Consider the following 20,121-nt stretch of genomic DNA (forward strand, 5'->3'; position numbering starts at 1 on the left):
TATCACAGACTACTCAAAAGTAAAGACTTAGCACAACATTTTCTTATTATAAAAGTTACAAAAGCAGCTAAAGATCCAACTCCAAACCTCTACTGGCCTAGGCCTACTTGAAATCAATGCACTTGAGCATTTTGGTCAAAAAGCCCAATATTGTGCACAGATATAACAGAATAAGCCCCAGCCAAAGATAAAAATGCAGTGAGATTCAGGCAGGTCTGTGATGGCCTTTCAACAACATGGATTGAGCATGCCACCTGCTGGACTCATAGTGCAACATCTGTAATGCAACATGCTGTCATGCTCCACAAAGCTCATTATAAATTCATACTAGAGCATGTAGTATGGCGCAGAATTATTCAGACACGGATAAGCTACAGAATTCAAAAATAAAACATCACTGACATTTTCATTCACTACATAGCTTATTGTGTTGTTATGCCATTTGAATGTGCTATTACTACTCACTGGGCTTTTTAAATGCAGTATGAAAGTAAACAGCAACAAGAGAGTCAGTGGTAAAAGTCAACTACTGACTGCAACCAGAAAATAACTGGTGAGAGAACATAGATCATGGGGCTTGTTCAAATTCACAAGTCAGTTCAAAATACTTTTTTACAAATAGGCTTTGATTTTACATGTGCAATATATAAATTTAGAGTTATTGAAAAAAGTCATACAATTACCTTAAAATGTGGTATTTGTTTTTATTAACCAGTTACTATGATTTCTGGGCTCACAATTATACAGTGCAAGTGTGGCAGTGTAACAACAAAGAGAAACATTTAACATTGTTTATGGCATTTCCTGCTTCCTCACAATCTATTTTCTTATATCCCTTTAGCTCACCTTCATTAGACCTGATCCCAAACAAAAGTGAATTTAGTTTTGTTATTGTTTTGTTTGAACTATGAAAGAATCATCATTTACATTAGTCTTTTCTCACAGACATATTAAGACATTAGATACATAACCAGCACTCTGCAAACGACACAATACAAAATCATCAAATGATCCAGACATTCATTAAACTGCACAACCAAGCAACACTGTAAACATATAGACTGACATTGTGACTCTCATTTGATGGGTGAGTCTAGGATTTCCTGGTAGTCCTGCCTGATGGCCCGGCTCACCCTGTACAACTTGACTCCGGTTAGCGTAAACACAGAAACCATGATAAGAAGACCCCCGATCACATCATACACAGATGGGACCATCCTCAGCACAATGAGCTGCAGGAACATGGCTACCACGATCTCAAGGTGCTGCACGGTGCTGACTAAGGCTGGGTGGAATTTGTTCAGAGCATAGTAGACTCCCAGGAACGCCACTGTGGAGCAAATGCAGATGCCTGTGAGATAGCCCCAGGTCTCCATGTCCAGAGGAATGATGGGCTCCTGCATGATGAACATAGTGGAGGCCCCCCACACGGTGCCCGTCCAGCCAAAGGTGAAGAGCGCTGTCCACATGCTCACCCGCTCCTTTATGGCCCTGTAGACTATCATGGACAGGGCCGCAGTTAAACCTGCCATCACTGTCATTGTATACCCAAAGGCCTCTTTCCAAAAGCCCAGCCTCGACTTCTCCTCATCTGCGATGTTGGGCACCATCACCAGGCATAACCCAAACACACTGCCCACAACAGTGACCACGTCTGTGTAGCCCAGACGCTCGTCCAGTAGCAGAAAGGCCAGGATGGCACTGAACACTGTGGTGGAGGCTCGCCACATAATTGTGCCATTGCTGGGCGGGACAATGGCGAAGGAGGTGTAGGCGCAGGTGATGGAGATCACGTTGCAGACGCCATAGAAGAAGAGCTTAAGCCTGTAGCCCCTAGGACCAAAGGGAGCATCATGGTAGTACAGGACCACAAGGATGGACAGCACTTGAATGACAGAGCGAATGAAGAGCAGCTCCAGTGAGGGCACTTTGGAGCGGTCCGCTGCTAAACGCGTGATCAGGGAAACACAACCATGTGCCACTGCTGCCCCAAACAGGGCCATCCACGTCACTTTAGAGGCCAGCACATTAGCCTCCCCAAAGCTGGCAAGCTGACCCTCCACTCCTTTGTCCTTGGGTGCAACGGGCTGCTTAGGCTGAGTATCCATAGTCCCAAAGAAAGTCCTGCCTCCTTTATTGTCTGTGACTAGTTTCTTTCCTGCACTGGCCTCTGCAAAGGCCCCAAACTCCTCAAAAGAGGGGGCATCGTCGTAGCCCTCATCCCCAGGCTGAGGAAAGTGTGTGGCATATTTCACTGTCACTGTGTTTGGGTGGATCTTCACACGCTTTTTGGATCCATACTGCAGAGAAGGCGAGGATCCGTCCATGTTTCTTTGGGTGTCAGGTGTCAAAACTAAACATGAAAAAAGAGAACAAATAGAATTGTAACTATGAGATGTTCTTCATGTATTGGTCACACCCCCATTTCAGAACACACACTAGAAAAGGGGACTCTCTTGTCTCTCTTGTCTATATACTGTAAGTAAGTTACCTTTTAACTAGCCTCAGTCTCACACTAGTGTCTATATATATCCCATGCAAGCTCATATAAGCAGCAAACATTGTGAGGCTGATGCGGTGTGATGGGATGAAATTACATAACAGGAAGTCACACAGGGAACAGTCTGAATGTGGGCCATTTATGATGAATGGAGGAGCCCACTTGAAATTTGCAAAACGTGCAATAAGAATGTCTTTTGATAGCGAGGAATTTTGAGTTTTTGTAATTAACAATGCTATTTAGGTTATTAAAAAAATAGTATGATGCCGAATAAAAACAGAATGCACCAATGAAATGCACAGGTCAAATAAACCCTGAGTTTCGGGGGGAAACTCAATTAGAATTATCATTAGAATAAAATCGCGTTTTTCTTTGATCTGTGCCCCTCAAAATGAGCTAAGTTAAAGCCACAAGGGGGCAGATAGATACACAGTTTCGCCTTCAAGCAAAAGGATGTTCCTCCAGTAAAATATTCATTCATTTAACCTGACAAACGACAAGGATTTAAGTGTTAGAATTACACAAGACAAAAGAACCAACCCATAGGATCAAATATCGCAACGCTAGAATTTTATAGTTGTTTATAAATCTTACACCTCTGCCCAAAGGTTTTTCTTTTTTGTTTGTTTGTTTGTTGGTTCAGTGAATGCACAATCCCAATGTGCTACGTCGCGCACCAGGATTAGTGCCTTCGTATAATACTTATTTTGGCCAAAATCCTCATTTCCCGCACAATACACTAATCTCGAATTAGAGGTGAGAGACTATGTGGAACAAATCGGACGTAGTGTCGAATAAAGTCTCTGCTAGCCTTACCTTTTGGCTTTTAATAGTCCTTAACAGTGCGTAAAGCCGGTCCGGTGTCATAAATAAATACTTGTTTTAATTTCTTGATGCATATATTTGGTCCAGTGCAGCTGCCATTCCTCCATGTTCCCTTCGAGTGGAGCGCCTCTTGAAGACGCGTGACGCGGATCTGCTCACGGCCACAGCGTCTTATTCCAAAGAAGCTAAAAGCAAGCTGCTCCTACTGATGGTGATGATGAGGAGGACGAAGATGAGGAGGGGAGAGGGGAGCGACTGTCGCTGTCACAGTCACAGGTCTGTTCCTCCTCCTCCTCCTGCTTTACTCCTCCTTTTTGGCATCTCCAGAGGGAGATGCGACGCGCCACGCACGTATAGGTCACTTAATGTTTTATAAACTTATGCAAGAACTAAGGCTAAGAGAAATAGACATTTGAAGAGAATGTATGCTACAGGTTTCATCAGCATCATCATTAAGCCCGGTGACGAAAGACAAACCCTCCACCTGGTGCACCACAGCTGTCTACCTGTGTTAAACCCTCCGAATCAAAGTACAGTGATTTATGTGGCAGCGATTTGGCTCCGCTCCCACAGGGATTAAATCAATTGCTGCTGAAGGGAAACCTGAAGGGAACAATAGAAGTAAAACGTCCAAAAAGCCAAAAGTGAAGCCTATGTTTAAAAGTGTGTGTCCGCAAAATCGTGAAGCTTATAGGGTTGACTATAGAGAGGAAAAGTGAAATGAGCCTGGCGTGGGGGCAGTGGACATACTGTCATGGCTGCCATTGCCACTTCTGCTGCTGCAACATGTTGCGAATTTAAAGGTTCCCCATGGAACGTGATTTGTGATGCCAATTAACATCCCGAGTTTGCATTACCCTCACACTGCTATAAATTAGATCCCAGTAAATACTGAATTAGCTGAGAACTGTTATACTTGTTTTTCACAAGAGATTTGTTCTTAGTGGTACTTTAGGAAGTATTAACAAGGGATATTAACATTTTAGTACAGCTCAAACATTTGAGGTATCGTCCTGATCTCAGGTCTTGTGCAGTAGTTGCAGGTCTGACACAAAGACATTAATAGACAGAATATTGACTCACATTCACTCACTCACTGGGAATTCATTCAATTCACACGTCTTCAGGTTTGTGTAAAAACAGAGGCTGCAGAGAACATAAAACCATCTCTGTGAGATTGAACCCTCAACCTCTTACAAAGGCACGATTTCAAAGACTATGTTATGCACATACTCAAAAGTCTAGCTTGAACCATTATGTTAAGTATTGACTTTCAAAATGGCTGCAGGATCAGTAGGAAACTGTTCTGTGCCATTGGAATAATACACTTGAGCATTAGTACTGCTTTACACCTCATTGAACCACCAATAGTATTTTTACATTACCATCCCTGCTACACATTGACCAGTGGTGCTTTAAGAAGGTAATTCAATTCAAAAACTATAAGATGATCATAAGTAGATCCTACTATTACTACTTAAAATGAATAAACGTTGCAAGAATTAGGTCTATAAATTGTTATTACTTTACTGGCATAAACTGCTTATGTGGTATAATAGTGGTTAATAGCAAATAAAAGAGATTTTTAAAAAAGCATTTATTATACTTTGATATAACCCAGCTCGGTGTTACCATGATGCTGTCGATGTACGCTCCAACAAAGCACAAAATTATAACTGCACATAACAGCAGCAAAGTACCATAAAAACATCTTTTAACCTGCATGCATGAGAATCCTACTTTCTGCCACAAGCACTCTCATTGGATTTCCTTTCATTGAATTCACTATTGTCGGATTGTCAAGTGCCTTTCAGAGTTTGTCTAAAAATGAAGTGGCACTTACAAATTGAATAATTTGTTAGGATTTTTGTTTCCAAACTAACTTTTATATTTATGCCGTGCATAGTTTGCCGCAAAATGTCACCTTTTATCCAGGATTATAGTATTTTACTGCAGGGAGTAGGAAGCGTGTTTTGTACTGATCACCTGTGTTTCAAGGCTTTCATAACAGTAGTGTGGAAGAGATCCATCTCCTGTTCTGGCAAAGGCTATCTGTCATTGATTAAGCAGTTATATCTTGGGTTTATGAGGTGGAAAGCAGGTGACAGCAAATATCTGTTGTTATAGCGTATGCTGCACTTTACCGATTTAGAAAGCAGACAGGAGGTATCAAGCTAGATCAAAGTGGTATTTAGGCAAGAGGAACGCCAAATAAAATCCCATTAGAGGTAAAACATGAAACTCCTATTACAGTGCACTACACCATGGCATGTCAGTCCACCTTTCTGCAAAGCAAGTCATCCCTTCCCTAAGACAATTTCAATAATTGGATTGGCTTTTCAATTTCTTAGTAACATGTGATGGACAGTAAGTCATTGGTTGTAAAATCTATAGCTTTTTCTATGCATCCTATAAACCAAATCTGCACAAAATATCCCTTTATATAACAAAAAGGAAAGCACATGTTCTAAATACTAAACCAAAGATCTTTACATTGACCACTGGCTAATTTTTTGAAATAGTTGAATAAAAATTTGTTTTCTTGTTTTAAGATTTTAAGTTGCTACAAACCAACCAAGAAATCAATGCACACTAAAGCATTATTACATTAACATTATTAGTTATGGACACACGGTCAACCGGTCATTATTTTTTACCATCACCAAATCACAATTAATTCTGCTCGTTAATTTAAAGAAGAGGCTTAGAATCCCACCCACTGAGAGGTGCCATGGCAACACATATGCGTTGCTCTCTACTTCTGGCTAGCTAGTCCACATGAATTAATAATTAGTGATTAGTTATGGAAGCTTAATATAACTGGTGCATATTATAATTTTGACATTTTGCTCTGAAACATTACTTCATCACTTCAAACTTATTCTCATTTCCTACGCACCAAAAGTGTCGACACTCAGTCTTCTCACTTCTAGCAATAACTTTTCCCAGCGGTAAGAAATCAGCATCTTCTTCTTCTATTTGCACAAACCCAAACCAAGTGGTGTCTTCTTGTATGAATCATAAATAGGCTGGCACTTTGGTCTAAAAATATAGGCATTTTAATAATTCATTAGTCAAAGAGAGTTCCCTCTTCTGTAGTTTTGTTGGATGAAAGAAAACCCAGTGATTATTTCAATAGACTTACATTTGAACCATGGTTTGACCTCGATCTACTCGCTCATAATAGCAGTCCAATTAGGCATAGGATTGAGAAGTCATTTTATCCTCGTACTTGAACGTACCCAGTGTAGCAGATGATGAGCGGTAACACTTTTTTTCATTGCCTGCGTGATGTTATCAGTTTGTCAGTGCGTTGAGGCTGCATGGGTATAATTGGATTTAAAGCTCCTGGCAGCAGCTGTTAATTTTGTTTCTCTTTTTTTTGCCCTTTTCGCAGTACATTTCACAGATCTCAACAAGTTTTTCATGTTTCACTTACAAAATTTTATGATGTTGCCTGCTTGTCTTTGCCACCAATTACATGTGCAGTCTGTTTTATACTTTTATGACAGGCGTAATTTTTTTATACAGACTTGCAAGTACAAATGAGTACTCCGAATTTGTAAATAAAGGTGCACTATGTAACTTTTGTGGTAGAAGGTCTGCTTTTTTATTTGCCTGTCAAATCCAGAATGATGTCTTTTGATGGATATCAGTCTGGACCCCCCCAGACTCACATCTTCATAAACTAATGTGTATTCTGGACCCAAGGTTACTTTGACTGTAATGTTCCACAGTATGACATCAAACGACTCTATCTCCATGGAGATCAGCAGATGACAGGTGGCACCAGTCCAAGTTACAGGTCAGATCTGTGGAGAGTCAATCCCTACTACTGCAAGTGTTAAAATACTATTTCTTCGTGCATTTCCCTGTACCACTGTCTTGTGAATAAAACTTAACATGACATTGTTTGACAATGGGCTCACTTATCACACAGGTGAATCAAAGCAGCTCCTGGATGGCCTTGTCAGTCAAATGTAATCTCTGACATTTCAGAAGAAAACCTCTGGGAAGCCATGTCAGAACGGCAGCTCTGAAAAGCAGCAAATACGAGATGGGAACTAGCATGTAGCAAGACACTATTATGTCAACTGTTACGTCTGTATTTGACTTCTAGCATGCACAAGCCCTATCTTAAAATAACATTACAAGAGCATCTGGAGGAGCGGTGTTTTGCCCCAGGTGGTTCATCCTTATGTCAGGGTCTGTGATTAAGGCTCGGACATCTCTGGTTTTCATTAACCTTGGTTTCAACCCTATTAAATGCCCAATACAGACTGGTCTTTACGATGTGATGCAGCTCTGAGCATGTACACTGATCTATAATGCATGTGGAGCAGTGGACCAGACTCCTACGTGGATATCCAGACATATACGTTCATTTAAAATAATTTGTTGCTTTGTATTCAATTTTTTGCTTTGTTTTCAATACTAGTTTTCTTATTAAAAAAAAAAAAGACACACTCAATCTTTCTTCAGGTGCATCTCCAAGCAACCATATTCCAGTTTTGTACCAAATTATTTTTAGATGTTCAGTGAACAGTATATTTTAAGTTGAACATTTGTGATTTTATAAGCTAGCTGTTAATTGCAATAGAAGATACATAACTCATTTATATTTATATGTTGTTTTGATAGGGACAGATCACAGCCAAAATCATTGTAGACACGTGTTCACTTGAGGATATCATGATATTGTCTATATAGAATGTGCGCTCAGTAACATCTCCAATCAACTGTATTCTAGTGTTGTACCAAATTATTTTTAGATAGTCAATGAATGGTACATTTTAAGGTGAACATTTGACATTCGATAGGCTAGCTGTTTACTGAAATAACAGAATGCACATACAAAGATTAGTATAAAGCCATTGTTTATTTATATTTTTGGTTTCTTTTGCATGCCATGTTGATAGACCATCTTAAATAAATACATTGATCTTTTAAATATTTCAACAGTACAGGGTTGCCGGGAAGGAGGATCACATAATAGGGTGTGAATAAGAGGAGCTGTGTTGAATGGTGAGGTCATAGGGTCTAGAAAATAAGCTTTATCTCAAGTACTTGGGGTCAATGGATCAGAGCAATGAAGAGATGTGTGCAGCAGACTGGAAGAGACTATTATCAGGTGTGTTTCTCAGCAAGAATAAAAAGAAAGCAAAAGTTAGATGTCAATGGTTGCAAAAACAATGTTGAGGTTTGACGCATTGGTTCATCCTGAGTGTTGTTGTTGCTAGAGCGTTCAGATCCACTGATCCACTGATCCACAGGTTGGCAGTTTGATTCCACCTCCATCAGGTGAATCTGGTTGCTGTGTCCTTGTGCAAAAGAGTGTCTCAACACTGGGGTATGAATGTGTGTGTGTACGAGTGAGTGGTTCCTTGAAGTAAAGTGCTTTGAGTTCCATTAAAACATGTCCATTTACCATTTACGGTACTTTGTTCATGAGGTGAATACAACAGAACAAATAAACCCAAAACAAAACCTCATCAACCCAAAACATGCACAGTAGGTAAAATCATCCATCTAAGGAAGTCATGACCAAACCTGGCACAAGATCTGGAGATGGGTCCCTGGGCACCAACTGCTCTGCCCAGTTCCCCATAAGATATTTTATTTATTCAGTGAAAATATCTGTCAGGGATGCTAACGTCAGAGTTGCAAGAGTTTTATGGAGAGTCAAGATATTTTAAGGGTGCAAAAGCAGTAAATTAGGAGAACAGAACAATCTTTAAGAGAAAACAAAATATGCACATAAAAAACAGATTACCTCCTGTTCAGAGCAACAGTAACAAAAGTCTGTCTCCATCCATCATTTTACAAGCAGGAGAATGCTTGAGAGGAGTTATGAGGTGCAGAACGCCAAAGTGTGACGGTGTAAATCACACTCTCACCCAGGCACATGAGCAGAGCGGAGCTGTCGGGGGGGAAAAACACAACAGTATAATGTCTGAATTGATCTGGTGTTTTATGGGGTAGGTGGGTGTCACGGAGCTTGTAGTCAGATTGAGAAGTCAGCAGCCTGCACACAATGCTCTAAACGAATGGGGCTATTGATTGGGACCTCAGGGGTTGGTCCACAACGGGAATTGTAAGAGCCAGTGTGTAAATCTAGTGCAAAGAGACCAGCAGGCTGTCTGTTTTAATGTGTAATAGGACAAGATGGCTGAAAACACTACTAGCCAATACTACTAAGGGCGCCACCTGCTAGTCTCTGTGGAACTGTTATTAATTTGTCTGGAGTGTTTCCTAGTATGGCATTAAACCTATCCATCTCCATGAAGACAAGCAGGTGATGCCACTAGGCCAGGTTAAAGGTTAGAACTGAACTATGTACGTTTTTGTGCAATAAAAGCACCTGTAATTGAAAAAAATGTAAGAAAGATATGCTCAATGCCATACTGTGGAACATTCCAGACAAAGCAGCAACATCTCCACAAGACAAGCACTTAAGATCACTCCTCACGCTATAAAATACACCATCATCTTGTGAAATCCTGATAAAACCCTCTTCCATCCAATCTCCACCGCAGTAGAACCATCAACTCTGTCAGCCTCTTCATCTTCTCCTCTTCATCAAAACCACCATCAGTGTCTTAAATCCAAGGTGCAGACAGAGATATTTCCCCTAACAAATGTTTCATTCTGTCACTGCGCTCCAAAGTGAATGCTGGCAGTAAATGAATTGTTGCTTGTTTGTGTCTGTTAAGTCTTATGTGACTGGAATAGGCCTCTGCCAAGGCATTCAGCCGATCTTGCAACAATATTAATGTGACGACTAGATCTCAAGAGCAGCGGCCTTATTGATTAGGAGTAAATGTGCAATAGCAGTAACAGATAAGATATAAAAATATGTAACTGTTATGGCTGGTTATAGTTGCCTGCATGTAGCGCCGCTTTGGGTCATAGCTCAGTCCATTTTTCAGTCTTATGAGCCATCTACAAAACAAACTGATCAATAGACATTCATGCTTCATGTTCTAGGCCTGTAACAAAATGTCTAGTGAGGCGTGTGCTCTGACAACAGCCGCTGAATAAAATCAATCACAGCTGCATCATGGGAAATCCGATCCACTGCAGCACCTGAGAAGTGTTCTTCACAGCCCCATGTGGCTCACTTGTATGAGGGAAAACAAGCCGCTTCAGTGCCTGAGGCAATTTTCATATTACCAATGTTATAATATAAACCCATCTATGATGCTACTGGAGCGAGTAGCTATTTCCCATTTATTTTTTTTAAAGGTCCTACATAACACCAAATTGACTCTTGTGAGCTTTTAGTCATGTTGGAGTGTTGCCACCTCAAAAACATACCTGGAGTTTTGTTTTGTTTAATTCACGTTTGAGTAACCCTTTATTATTAGTCTGTCTACATCTCTTAAGGTCAAAAGGTTCAAAATCCACCTTGTGATGTCATGTAGTGGTAGTTTTGAACATAACAACATCCTTTTACTTTTTGATCAGTAGAGACTGGCTATTCCAGGGCTGAAATGATCCAAATAATCTACTGAAGGTGTATGGAATTTAAACAGTGGAGTACTCAGCCTAAATATGCAAAATTTGAGTGTTAAACAAACAAAAACACAACTCCAGGTATGTTTCTGATGAGGAAATATCACTATAACATAGAAAATAGTGTAATATAAGCCCTTTAACTACAAAACCAAATATACCTGATATACCATATACAGTATGTGAAATCCATTAAAAAAACAAAAACCTGTAGACATGCTGTACTAGTATTGACACTGCCCCTGTATCACAATGGCGATATATACTAAATGAACTACACAGAAATGAAACAAAGAGCGGTAGTCCAATGATCTCTGCACATTTCCATTTGCAGTGAGAGAGCTGTGATTCATGCTCGTAATTACATTCTTACATGGGTGTCATCATTATGGGAGTATGATGTATTCTTTGACAGACAGTTCATCTGCATTGGAGCGCTGGTTATAAGAGGTCAGAGTTGATTTAGTAGAAGACATTATGGATTCACCAGCAGCCCCCCCATATCAAACCAAGACCCCATAATTCATCACTATGTACTCTTCTTGATAACGACACTCCATAAATTGACTGCCTATGCTAATCCTAACCGCCTTTAAAGCAGCAGGTTCATAGAAGAGTGAGGGCTGTACTGTTCATTAAAAAAACAGCTGGATTTGAGCAGGGTTCTCTGGCTTTATGGATATAAAATGATCCCATAAAACTGCCAATAGTTAATCAAACTCAATCGAAGGATTTAAGACAAGCAGCATCGCCTATTCCATTGAGATATTTGTGCAGCAAAAGACGTATAAATAACTCACAATAAGACACATTTGGTGGATTAAAAGAGTCCAATGTAACTTGTAACTAAATCTGGTGAAGAGTCTGCCGCCTGCTTGTCTCCGTGTATGCATTATCGCTATGTCTGGAAAGTTCCACAGCATGGTATTAAACTGCAATTTAAGGTGTTCTTATTGCTCAAAAATGCATTGGAAAAACATATTCATATTATGAGCTGAATGGCCTCTCCACAGATCTGACAGACTAGGCTGGGTCTTGACTTAATATTCCTGGAAATATTGGGTAAAGATGCAAGAATTTTCAATAAGGGTTCCAAAGGTCCAAGTTAATCTAATGAAATTTAAAATGCCATTATTCATACTATTTTACTATAATTTATGCACTATATGTTTTTAATGCACAAAATACCAATTTATATATATAAAAAAATACATATCTATTTTTTGCAGACTTGAAAAAATATATATTATAAATAATTTGTATCTTTTTTGGACATTTAAGCCACATTGCATAATTTATTCACCTCACATAAGGCAATGGTAAACTACTTCTACAGTGGCCCTGGGGTAAACTGGCATAATCACATCAATACATACCCAATATGTGTTAACTGTCTTGCCCAAGGATACAATAGCAGCACAAATATTGCTGTAAAATGAAATTTCCCACTATTGGCACTCAGTCAATACACACAGTGTCATTTTACGCTTCAGTATATAATAATCTTTCAGTCCATACTAGTCTACATCATACGACCGTCTGCTTGGTCATTGCCCCAGCATCCATCACCACGTCCCCTCAGAGAGTCGGACATGTCAATTTATCCCGATTTGAGCAAAAGAGCATTCTCCCTGCAACCCTTTGTGCATCCAGATAACCACAGATTACTGACGTGTGCTGGAGGTCGTCCCATTACATTTATCTATGCGAGGACGGTTGCTATGACATAAAACAGGTTGCTAGGCTAATTTGGCGTTTGTGCTGAAAAGGTTGACAAGAATCAGATAATGAGAATGAGATGAGGAGGATGTGAGAAGGCGGATGATAAGGACATGGCTCCAATCGGACGTGGCATAAACCTGTGACATCTGCTTGACCTATTAAAAACAAATACATAATAAAGATATAAAGATTACAAGCCCAAATAGACAAGGGGCTCAACAGTAGTGTTTAATAAATACTAAACATAGAGCTTTTATAAAAGTACACAAGGATTTAACATTTAATGAAGATTGAATGAAAATTTTAACAGTGTCTTTCCTGACAGAACGTGAGACGCGTTGTTACCCTCAAATTCATAATAAAACCTGTTTCATAAAATTTGCATAATCCGTTTTACGCCTGTCGCTTTATGCTACTTCTGCAACCTTGTTTAATCAGATGGGGTTGATTATGCTGACCTGAAATTGGGGGAAACTGCTGTTATAATCTGCTACCCATTTCCACATTTGCATTCAGTGGCTTCATGTTTACATTCACACCAAAAATCGCATTATTATCTGATTAGATTATTGAAATGCACCCCTTCTTCCTATACTAGATTATGGAGATATGATATACATGCAAACTTCAGCCTCTACTTTGAAACTTTTAGATGAATTTAAACCCATCACTTTCTGAATATCTCACTTGCTTGTTGAACTTTGATATGGGAACTTCTAATACAAGATCTCTTGATTGTCTATGTCCAAAAGCTGGCCGCACTAGAACTGAAATGAGGAAAAATGCTTAGGTGCTACTAATGCACTTTAATAATCTGGTGATAAACATTTATAATCACACCTGCTCCTGTTTTTAATGTTTTAAATGGACCTATGTAGTTAATTGTTTTGTTTCTTTTTCATGGGCGCCCTGTTTAAAACAAAGAAAAAAACAAGCAAAAACGAAGTCTGTGTGCTCCCACTGGGCTCTCCTTGTACAAATAAAGATTTTATTTTTTTTATGTAAACAGTTATCTGTGATTTCTTTCTGATTGTTGATACCCGTGTGCAGGTTTTGGCATGGAAAGCTAAAGGTCGTGTATACAGCTCTTCCCACTTGAGGTTGGACCATAGACTATAAGATATATCTACAGTCTATAGGTCAGACAGACCAATCTCATAGTATTTTTTTTCTTTTCATTGTAGACACAGACCTATATCAACAAATGCCATCGACCCACAGAACAAGCTGTAGCCTCTTATTGACTGACTCTCTCTCTCAGCGGCCATCATCTTTCCTGCCTTGTTACCAGATGGAGCAGGTCAGCAGCGCCACACACAAACTCCAGCGTCTTACACCTATAGTTTGTGAGAGCAGATGGAGCGGGACCTGGACCAAGCCAAGCAATTGGGTTTGTAAAGGTGTCTGATAAAATTGAGCTGCTGTGGTTCACCAAAGCAGAAAATACAAGACAGTACACTCCAAAAATGTGATCATAATCTGATTTCTAGAGTTCAGATTATGTGTTGTGTAAAAAAGTTCATCTCATGTTAGTAGATTTCTTTCTAAGACTGAGGGAGATATTTTAAAATTCTGTGTCAGTTACAGCCACACATCACCAGGTGTTTTGATGATCAGACGTCTTTTATTCATGGAAACACACAGCAAAACCACCGGAGAAGACAAAAAGTCCTAGTGCACCAATGAAGAACAACATGAATTTTGATCACAGATGGCCTATATATATCACTGAGTAACAGAAATATTCAATCACTTCCAAATGAGTTGCAAGCAGTATTGATAAAATACTTTTCTGGGGACACGACGTCATATTGTGCCCATAAATTTGCATTTGAATTTGTTTGCGGATTTATGCTGGCTGCCCTTCCTGTAGCATTTATGTGGGCAATGGTTATACTCTGAAGTTCCCATGACTCTAAAGACAATAATGCCTTGTGGAGGAGGGCAGCTGTAATCAAGGTTGGTTTTTTTTTCATCTTAAAATTACCAACAACCAGCTCAAGTGTTTTATCAGCATGGTCCAACCTTTAGTTCATTTTCATGGTTGAAAAAATTGACTATTGTTTAATGTTTTTATATAGACCCTCATAATAAATATAATGGACATTTTTATTACCTTGACTACTGTGAATTCATAACAGCATGACCATTCCTATTAAATGTATTTTAATATTCAATTATAGCCTCAACAGTAAGTGATACAAACACAAAGCAACTCTTTACCATTTAGCTCATGGGCTACATTAAGCTAATTAAGATAATATAGTTTGCATTCACGCTCTACAATTTAATGATGTCATAAGTTCAGATGGAGGGATGGGGCTTATACAACTCTATAGGAGATTCACCGTCAATAATCAGGTCTTTGGGGTTGAATAATGGCACCACTTTTTGAAGCTATTGTAAAAAATAAAATTCACTTTTGTTTATTTGCTGACAGAGAAGACACTTTACTTTGTGCCCATTTTGTTTCATGAGGATAGGGGCTGTAATTACATAGATATTAAGCAGAAACTATAAGGATTCTAAAATGTTGTAAAATGTCACATAAACGTAAGTGTTAAACATGTGTTCTTTATTTCTTTCCAGTGTTTTCCTGTGCCAAAACCATACAATCTAAACTGCTCAGCTAATGCTAATCTAGTGATCCACGTCCAGTTAATAGGCTATATTAATATTGCTAATTGTACCACCAAGCCACCTTCTCCTGAAACAGCCACATTATTGTGTCCTCAACTGCTGCATTTTTTCCTCCCACCAACCTCCACCCACCACAAAGAGGTTAACTACAGACGCCTTCACTAAAGACATTATTCAAAAAGTGTCCTAATTTCTGCATCTGCGTAGAACCACCATAGCGCACACTCCAAATGGGCTTATCTGCACCTTTTCACTGCTCTCATCCCATTTTATCTCATTGTGAAGGAGGCTATTTATGCGACGTGAGGCAGCTGTCAGCAGAGCAGCACTGACCAAGCCCCCAATGCCAAATTCGGTTTCAGGGATTGTGCTGAATGTTAAAATATGAGAGAGTAGAGTCACAGAGGAGCAGAGGTGATGTGTAATCAGGTCATGCCTCGACAAACACCTCGCTCCCTTCATGTTTTTAGAGAAGAATAAGTGGCCTACTTTTCCATTTTTAGTTGTGATCAAAGATACACAATAGGATAATAGAAATGAGTGGGTGTACGTGAGTGCGCTGATGTGTTTACCACAACTGCTGTGTACCATATAATGTGTTACCATGTTATCAGGAAGAGCCATATTGCATTAGTAACAGGCATGTTAAATTGTACTCCTATGTATACAGCATGCCAGCTTTGATATATATGTAATTTGCTGTCCCTTATATTGGAACAAATTGATACATCCTAGAAAATCACTAATTCATACTAAAACTATGAAAAATAGGCAAGGAGATTGTTACATTAACAGGACAAGATTTAGAATGTTGAGTTTTATTAGAACTAATATAAGACAACATGGGAACATAAAGAAACAACTATTATCTATTAAAGGTCCTGTATTACGCACAATTGACTCTTGTGAGCTTTAAGCCATGTTAGAATGTTGTTATCTCATCAAAAACATCCCTAGAGTTATGTTTTGTTCCATTTACACGCTTTATTATTAGTCTGTCTACATCTACAAAGCTCAAAATGCTCAGTTGTTAACAGCTGCCTTTTATCTTTTGTTCAGTACAGACTGGCAATTTCAGGGCTGAAATTATCCAAATGATTCTAGTAAAGGTGTATGGAGTTTAGAAACGCAGTGAAGCACTTCCTGTATTACCACATGACATCACAAGGTGGAACAAGATGGAGCGTTTCTGTTTTAGAGAAGAACTCGCCCCAAATATCAGGCTAAATGTGCAGGGTTTGTGTGTTAAACATGTGTGAATGAAACAAAACACAACTCTAGGTCTGTTTTTGATGAGGAAACAATATTATAACATAGATTAGAAAATAGTGTAATATGTGCCCATTAAAATCAAGTTGAACATTTTAGTATTGTGACACAATTACTTAGCATGAAGAATTATATAAAAATATTTACACTATGGAATTATTATTTCACTTGTTTTGGCAGTGCTGCTCTGCCAACTGCCTCACAATGCATAAATTACTCCAGGCATAACCACAACAACAAGATAAAACAGGATGGGGTGAGACTGGTCCACTGCTGATGTTTTATTGCCATACTGAATAAAGTTATAAATATCAATCAGTCCTAGTGTTTACAACCGTGTCAGGAGAAAGCCAGCTGAAATGTGAGTGTGCAGGGGAGGGGCAGAGAGTGACAGTGATGGTGGAGTGATAATCACGACCAGAGGAGACCAGAGGAGGTGTGAGTCACAGAGCGGTGACGTGCACAGATACAGGGGTCAGGTAATGTGTCCACGTCAAGTAATCACCAAGCTCCAGGCTGCAGACCAAACAGCAGCTAATCTGACCGGTAAAATAGCACCAGCGTCTGCAATCAATAAGCACTTTCTCTCTCACTGTTGTGCCATTTAATAGTTCTATTTGATGCTGGTGGGACAAGACATCTCCCCAGAGGCTCATATTATTATAAAGACTTAAACTGTCAGAGTGTGTGTCATGGCTATTATGTGAGAAGGAGACTATGGCAGTTCTTAAAAGCAGCTTTCTAAAATGTGAACAAAACCATAAAATGTCATACTTTGAATTTAAAGAAAGCAACATGTGTCAAACCTAAACATTTCACTAGAATTATTAAGCTGATTTTTAAAAGTTTATTCTATAGGTCTGATTTTTTCACAGCCAAATGCGTTTTCGATCGAGAGCGTTGCTAAGTGCCCACTCCCTGCTAAACCAGCTGTGTGGGCTCTCACTCTGGATTGGCTCCTTGGTTGCTATGATACTCACGGTCGGATTTCCAAATATAGGGGCAAATTTGGAGCTGGTTTCCTTAATTGCTAGCCTCGATGAGCCCCATTTGACTGGAGCTGAACGCTACGGGTGACGTCACACAGCCTTAGTCCACTTCTTTATACAGTCTGTGCTCTATACCAGGCTATGGTACAACTTGCATATTTCTAGAGGTATTTTTAAGCAACAAAAACACCTGTAACTGAACAAATGCAAGGTAGATTCATGCATACACTGTGGAACATTCCAGGCAAAGCAATAACTAACATGTAAATATTAAGCTAAGGGTACCATCGTTTTTGTCCAGGCCTGTTTCCTGAGTTTATTTTTTTAATCATTCTGTTGAAGCCTGGTTGAAAAGCAATGTCTGAATTTCATTGGTTAAATTTCATAGATTTTTTATTTATTATTACTTGTGTCAGATTCAAGTTATTTCTGTGACCATTGTGATTTTGTCTTTCATTAACCAAAGGCTACCAACAATTTTGTCCATGTGTCTAGTTAATCTCCCATCAGAAAAGTTACACATTGCACCTTTATAACAATACTGATTTATTGAGCTTTGCCCTAATGCATTACAATCCTTTTGTGCTTTCAGTATTGAGTTTGATGGGACTAACTGCTAAACTATAAAGCCCATGTTTGCTCACAGTTTTATTAGCATGTTAAAATATATGTACCCTGCCTGCCCTATACCTTTAACGTCACTCGTCTCTTTCTATCGGTTTGTTGACTCAATATCTCTAAGGTAATGAAGCCGTCATAGCCGTAGCAGCTGCTTTTGCAAAATGAACTGCATAGAAACCAAGTGTTCATTACCTACGCTCATTGGAGGTGGCAATTAGCCCAGTGAAGCTAATGACGCGGATATTCCAATGTAGAATTTGTACATCATGCAAATTACATCAGCAACAACGTACTCTGGCACTGTTGTCTTTATAGTGATAAAGCTTTGGCAACAAATGTAATGACTAATTTACTGCAAGACTGGCTCGGTTAGGATTGGTTTTGGGACTGATTTGAGAAAATGTGAAAAGAAGCACATCGGAAAAAGTGTTACCTCTCAGTGTGGGAAGTGTTTGGATCCGGCTCGATGTTGACATTCAATTCTGCAAGTTGATTGAGTGCAGTCTCTGTGGAGTCAAGTTGGATGTTCAGGAAGTGGACAGACTGAAGGAAAGTAGAAAAAAAAACTAAAAACTTAGTGGATACAGAGGCACCTGACCAGGATCAACATTGGGCAACAGTTATGTAATATAAATTGCCAATTCAATTAATAAAAAACTCATATTGATTTAGTGCATAAGCATTAGACATGGGGGAAAATCCCAGCAGAGCAAATGCTCTATCCACTAAACCACAAAGTCCTTATGTAACAGAATAGGGGCTATTAAAATATTAAAAGCACTATTTTTGCCTTTCGATCGAGGTAGCATCCCTAGTTCTTATTATTATAAATCTTTTTAAAAATTCATCAAAAAATAAATAAACAAAAAAAAAAGATGAGTTACACTCCAAAAATATTATCAAAATTGTAGCAACCACATTTCAACATCCTCCATGGAGATAACTGTATGCCATATTGTGGAATCATTAGCAGAAAGAACAACATTTCCATGGAGACATCCAGGCCAAATAAGAATATGTTTTTGTGGAGATGTAAGCTCGCTCAGAGTCAGGATGCATGTTTTTTCTGTTTGTTTGTGTAATAAAAACATGCAATAAAACTAAACAAGCAAACATTTTCAACAGTGGCACAATCCGTACAGCATGTGTCTATATAAACAGTGTTTCAACAACTGCGTATAAGCGGCTTGGCTTTGTTGAAACACTAAACATTTGGTCTTGTTCTGAATGTTTGATCTATTCCAAACATCACAGATCTGCTCAGAGCAAATTATCACCAAATAATAGAACGAAAAGAGCACAGACAGATATGTAATAGATGTAATAAAAGTGATACAGGCTTTTATTTGCCCTGTCCTCAGATGTGGGTTCACAGATGAAAGGGGCTGTAATCTGGAGGTACAAGAGTCATAATGGAAAAGAAATGAGATTTGGAGGGGCTGACTCATGTGCTACTGGTTTAATGTACTGCATCATAGACTAAGCTGCTTATGGCCCATGTGGTCCTCGGAAAAGCAATTATTATTAGGAACAAACACTAGGGTCTATTACTGATGATAAGATTTTGGTTATAATGAACTCCCCTGTTGACCATAAACACAAAATACAAAAGAACGGATATGCAAGATAAATATATCTTCTTGTTTAATGTTGCAAAGCTGTAGTATTAAAAATTGTCATAGTAGTAACACGTGTATGCCAGTGCCATTACCACTACTGAGGTACTTGTACTTGTCTAATGTTAGTAGATCTCATTTCAAGTTGGCTCACATAGAGATACAGATTATTTGGTGCAACTGCGTGTGTGGTGGCCTGTTATCATTATATTTTATTATTAAATCAACAGTAGAGATACAAGTCTACCTGCTCTGTGAATATGGGCTCCAGATAACAGTCCCTGAAGGCAGTCTGGGGATAACAGTACCATAAAAAAACACAGACACAAATCCAGTCTGGAAGCTAATTAACGTGGCGCACATACTCCAGACATCATAACCAACATCAGCCTAATCTGTGAGTTATTGTTTGCTTTGTGTGGAT

The 20,121-nt window shown here is 39.1% G+C and overlaps 1 protein-coding gene across 2 annotated transcripts in view; it reads right to left on the minus strand.

The window, feature by feature from the left end:
• Window positions 1-686: 686 nt before the first annotated feature.
• Window positions 687-20,121, minus strand: part of slc35g2b (solute carrier family 35 member G2b) — a 33,489-nt gene continuing 14,054 nt past the window's right edge. The window contains exons 1-2 of one of the 2 annotated variants that reach the window (XM_033986217.2): window positions 3,317-3,605; window positions 687-2,353 (exon numbers count right to left, since the gene is read on the minus strand). In XM_033986217.2, the coding sequence (XP_033842108.1) occupies window positions 1,077-2,327 (1,251 nt within the window). In that variant the 5' untranslated portion in view covers window positions 2,328-2,353; window positions 3,317-3,605 and the 3' untranslated portion in view covers window positions 687-1,076. Of the gene's footprint in view, window positions 2,354-3,316; window positions 3,606-20,121 lie in introns of those variants that run through there. The other variant, XM_055230004.1, reaches the window with a different exon arrangement.

This window comes from Periophthalmus magnuspinnatus, chromosome 20 (assembly GCF_009829125.3).
Source record: "Periophthalmus magnuspinnatus isolate fPerMag1 chromosome 20, fPerMag1.2.pri, whole genome shotgun sequence".
Taxonomy (NCBI): Eukaryota; Metazoa; Chordata; class Actinopteri; order Gobiiformes; family Gobiidae; genus Periophthalmus; species Periophthalmus magnuspinnatus.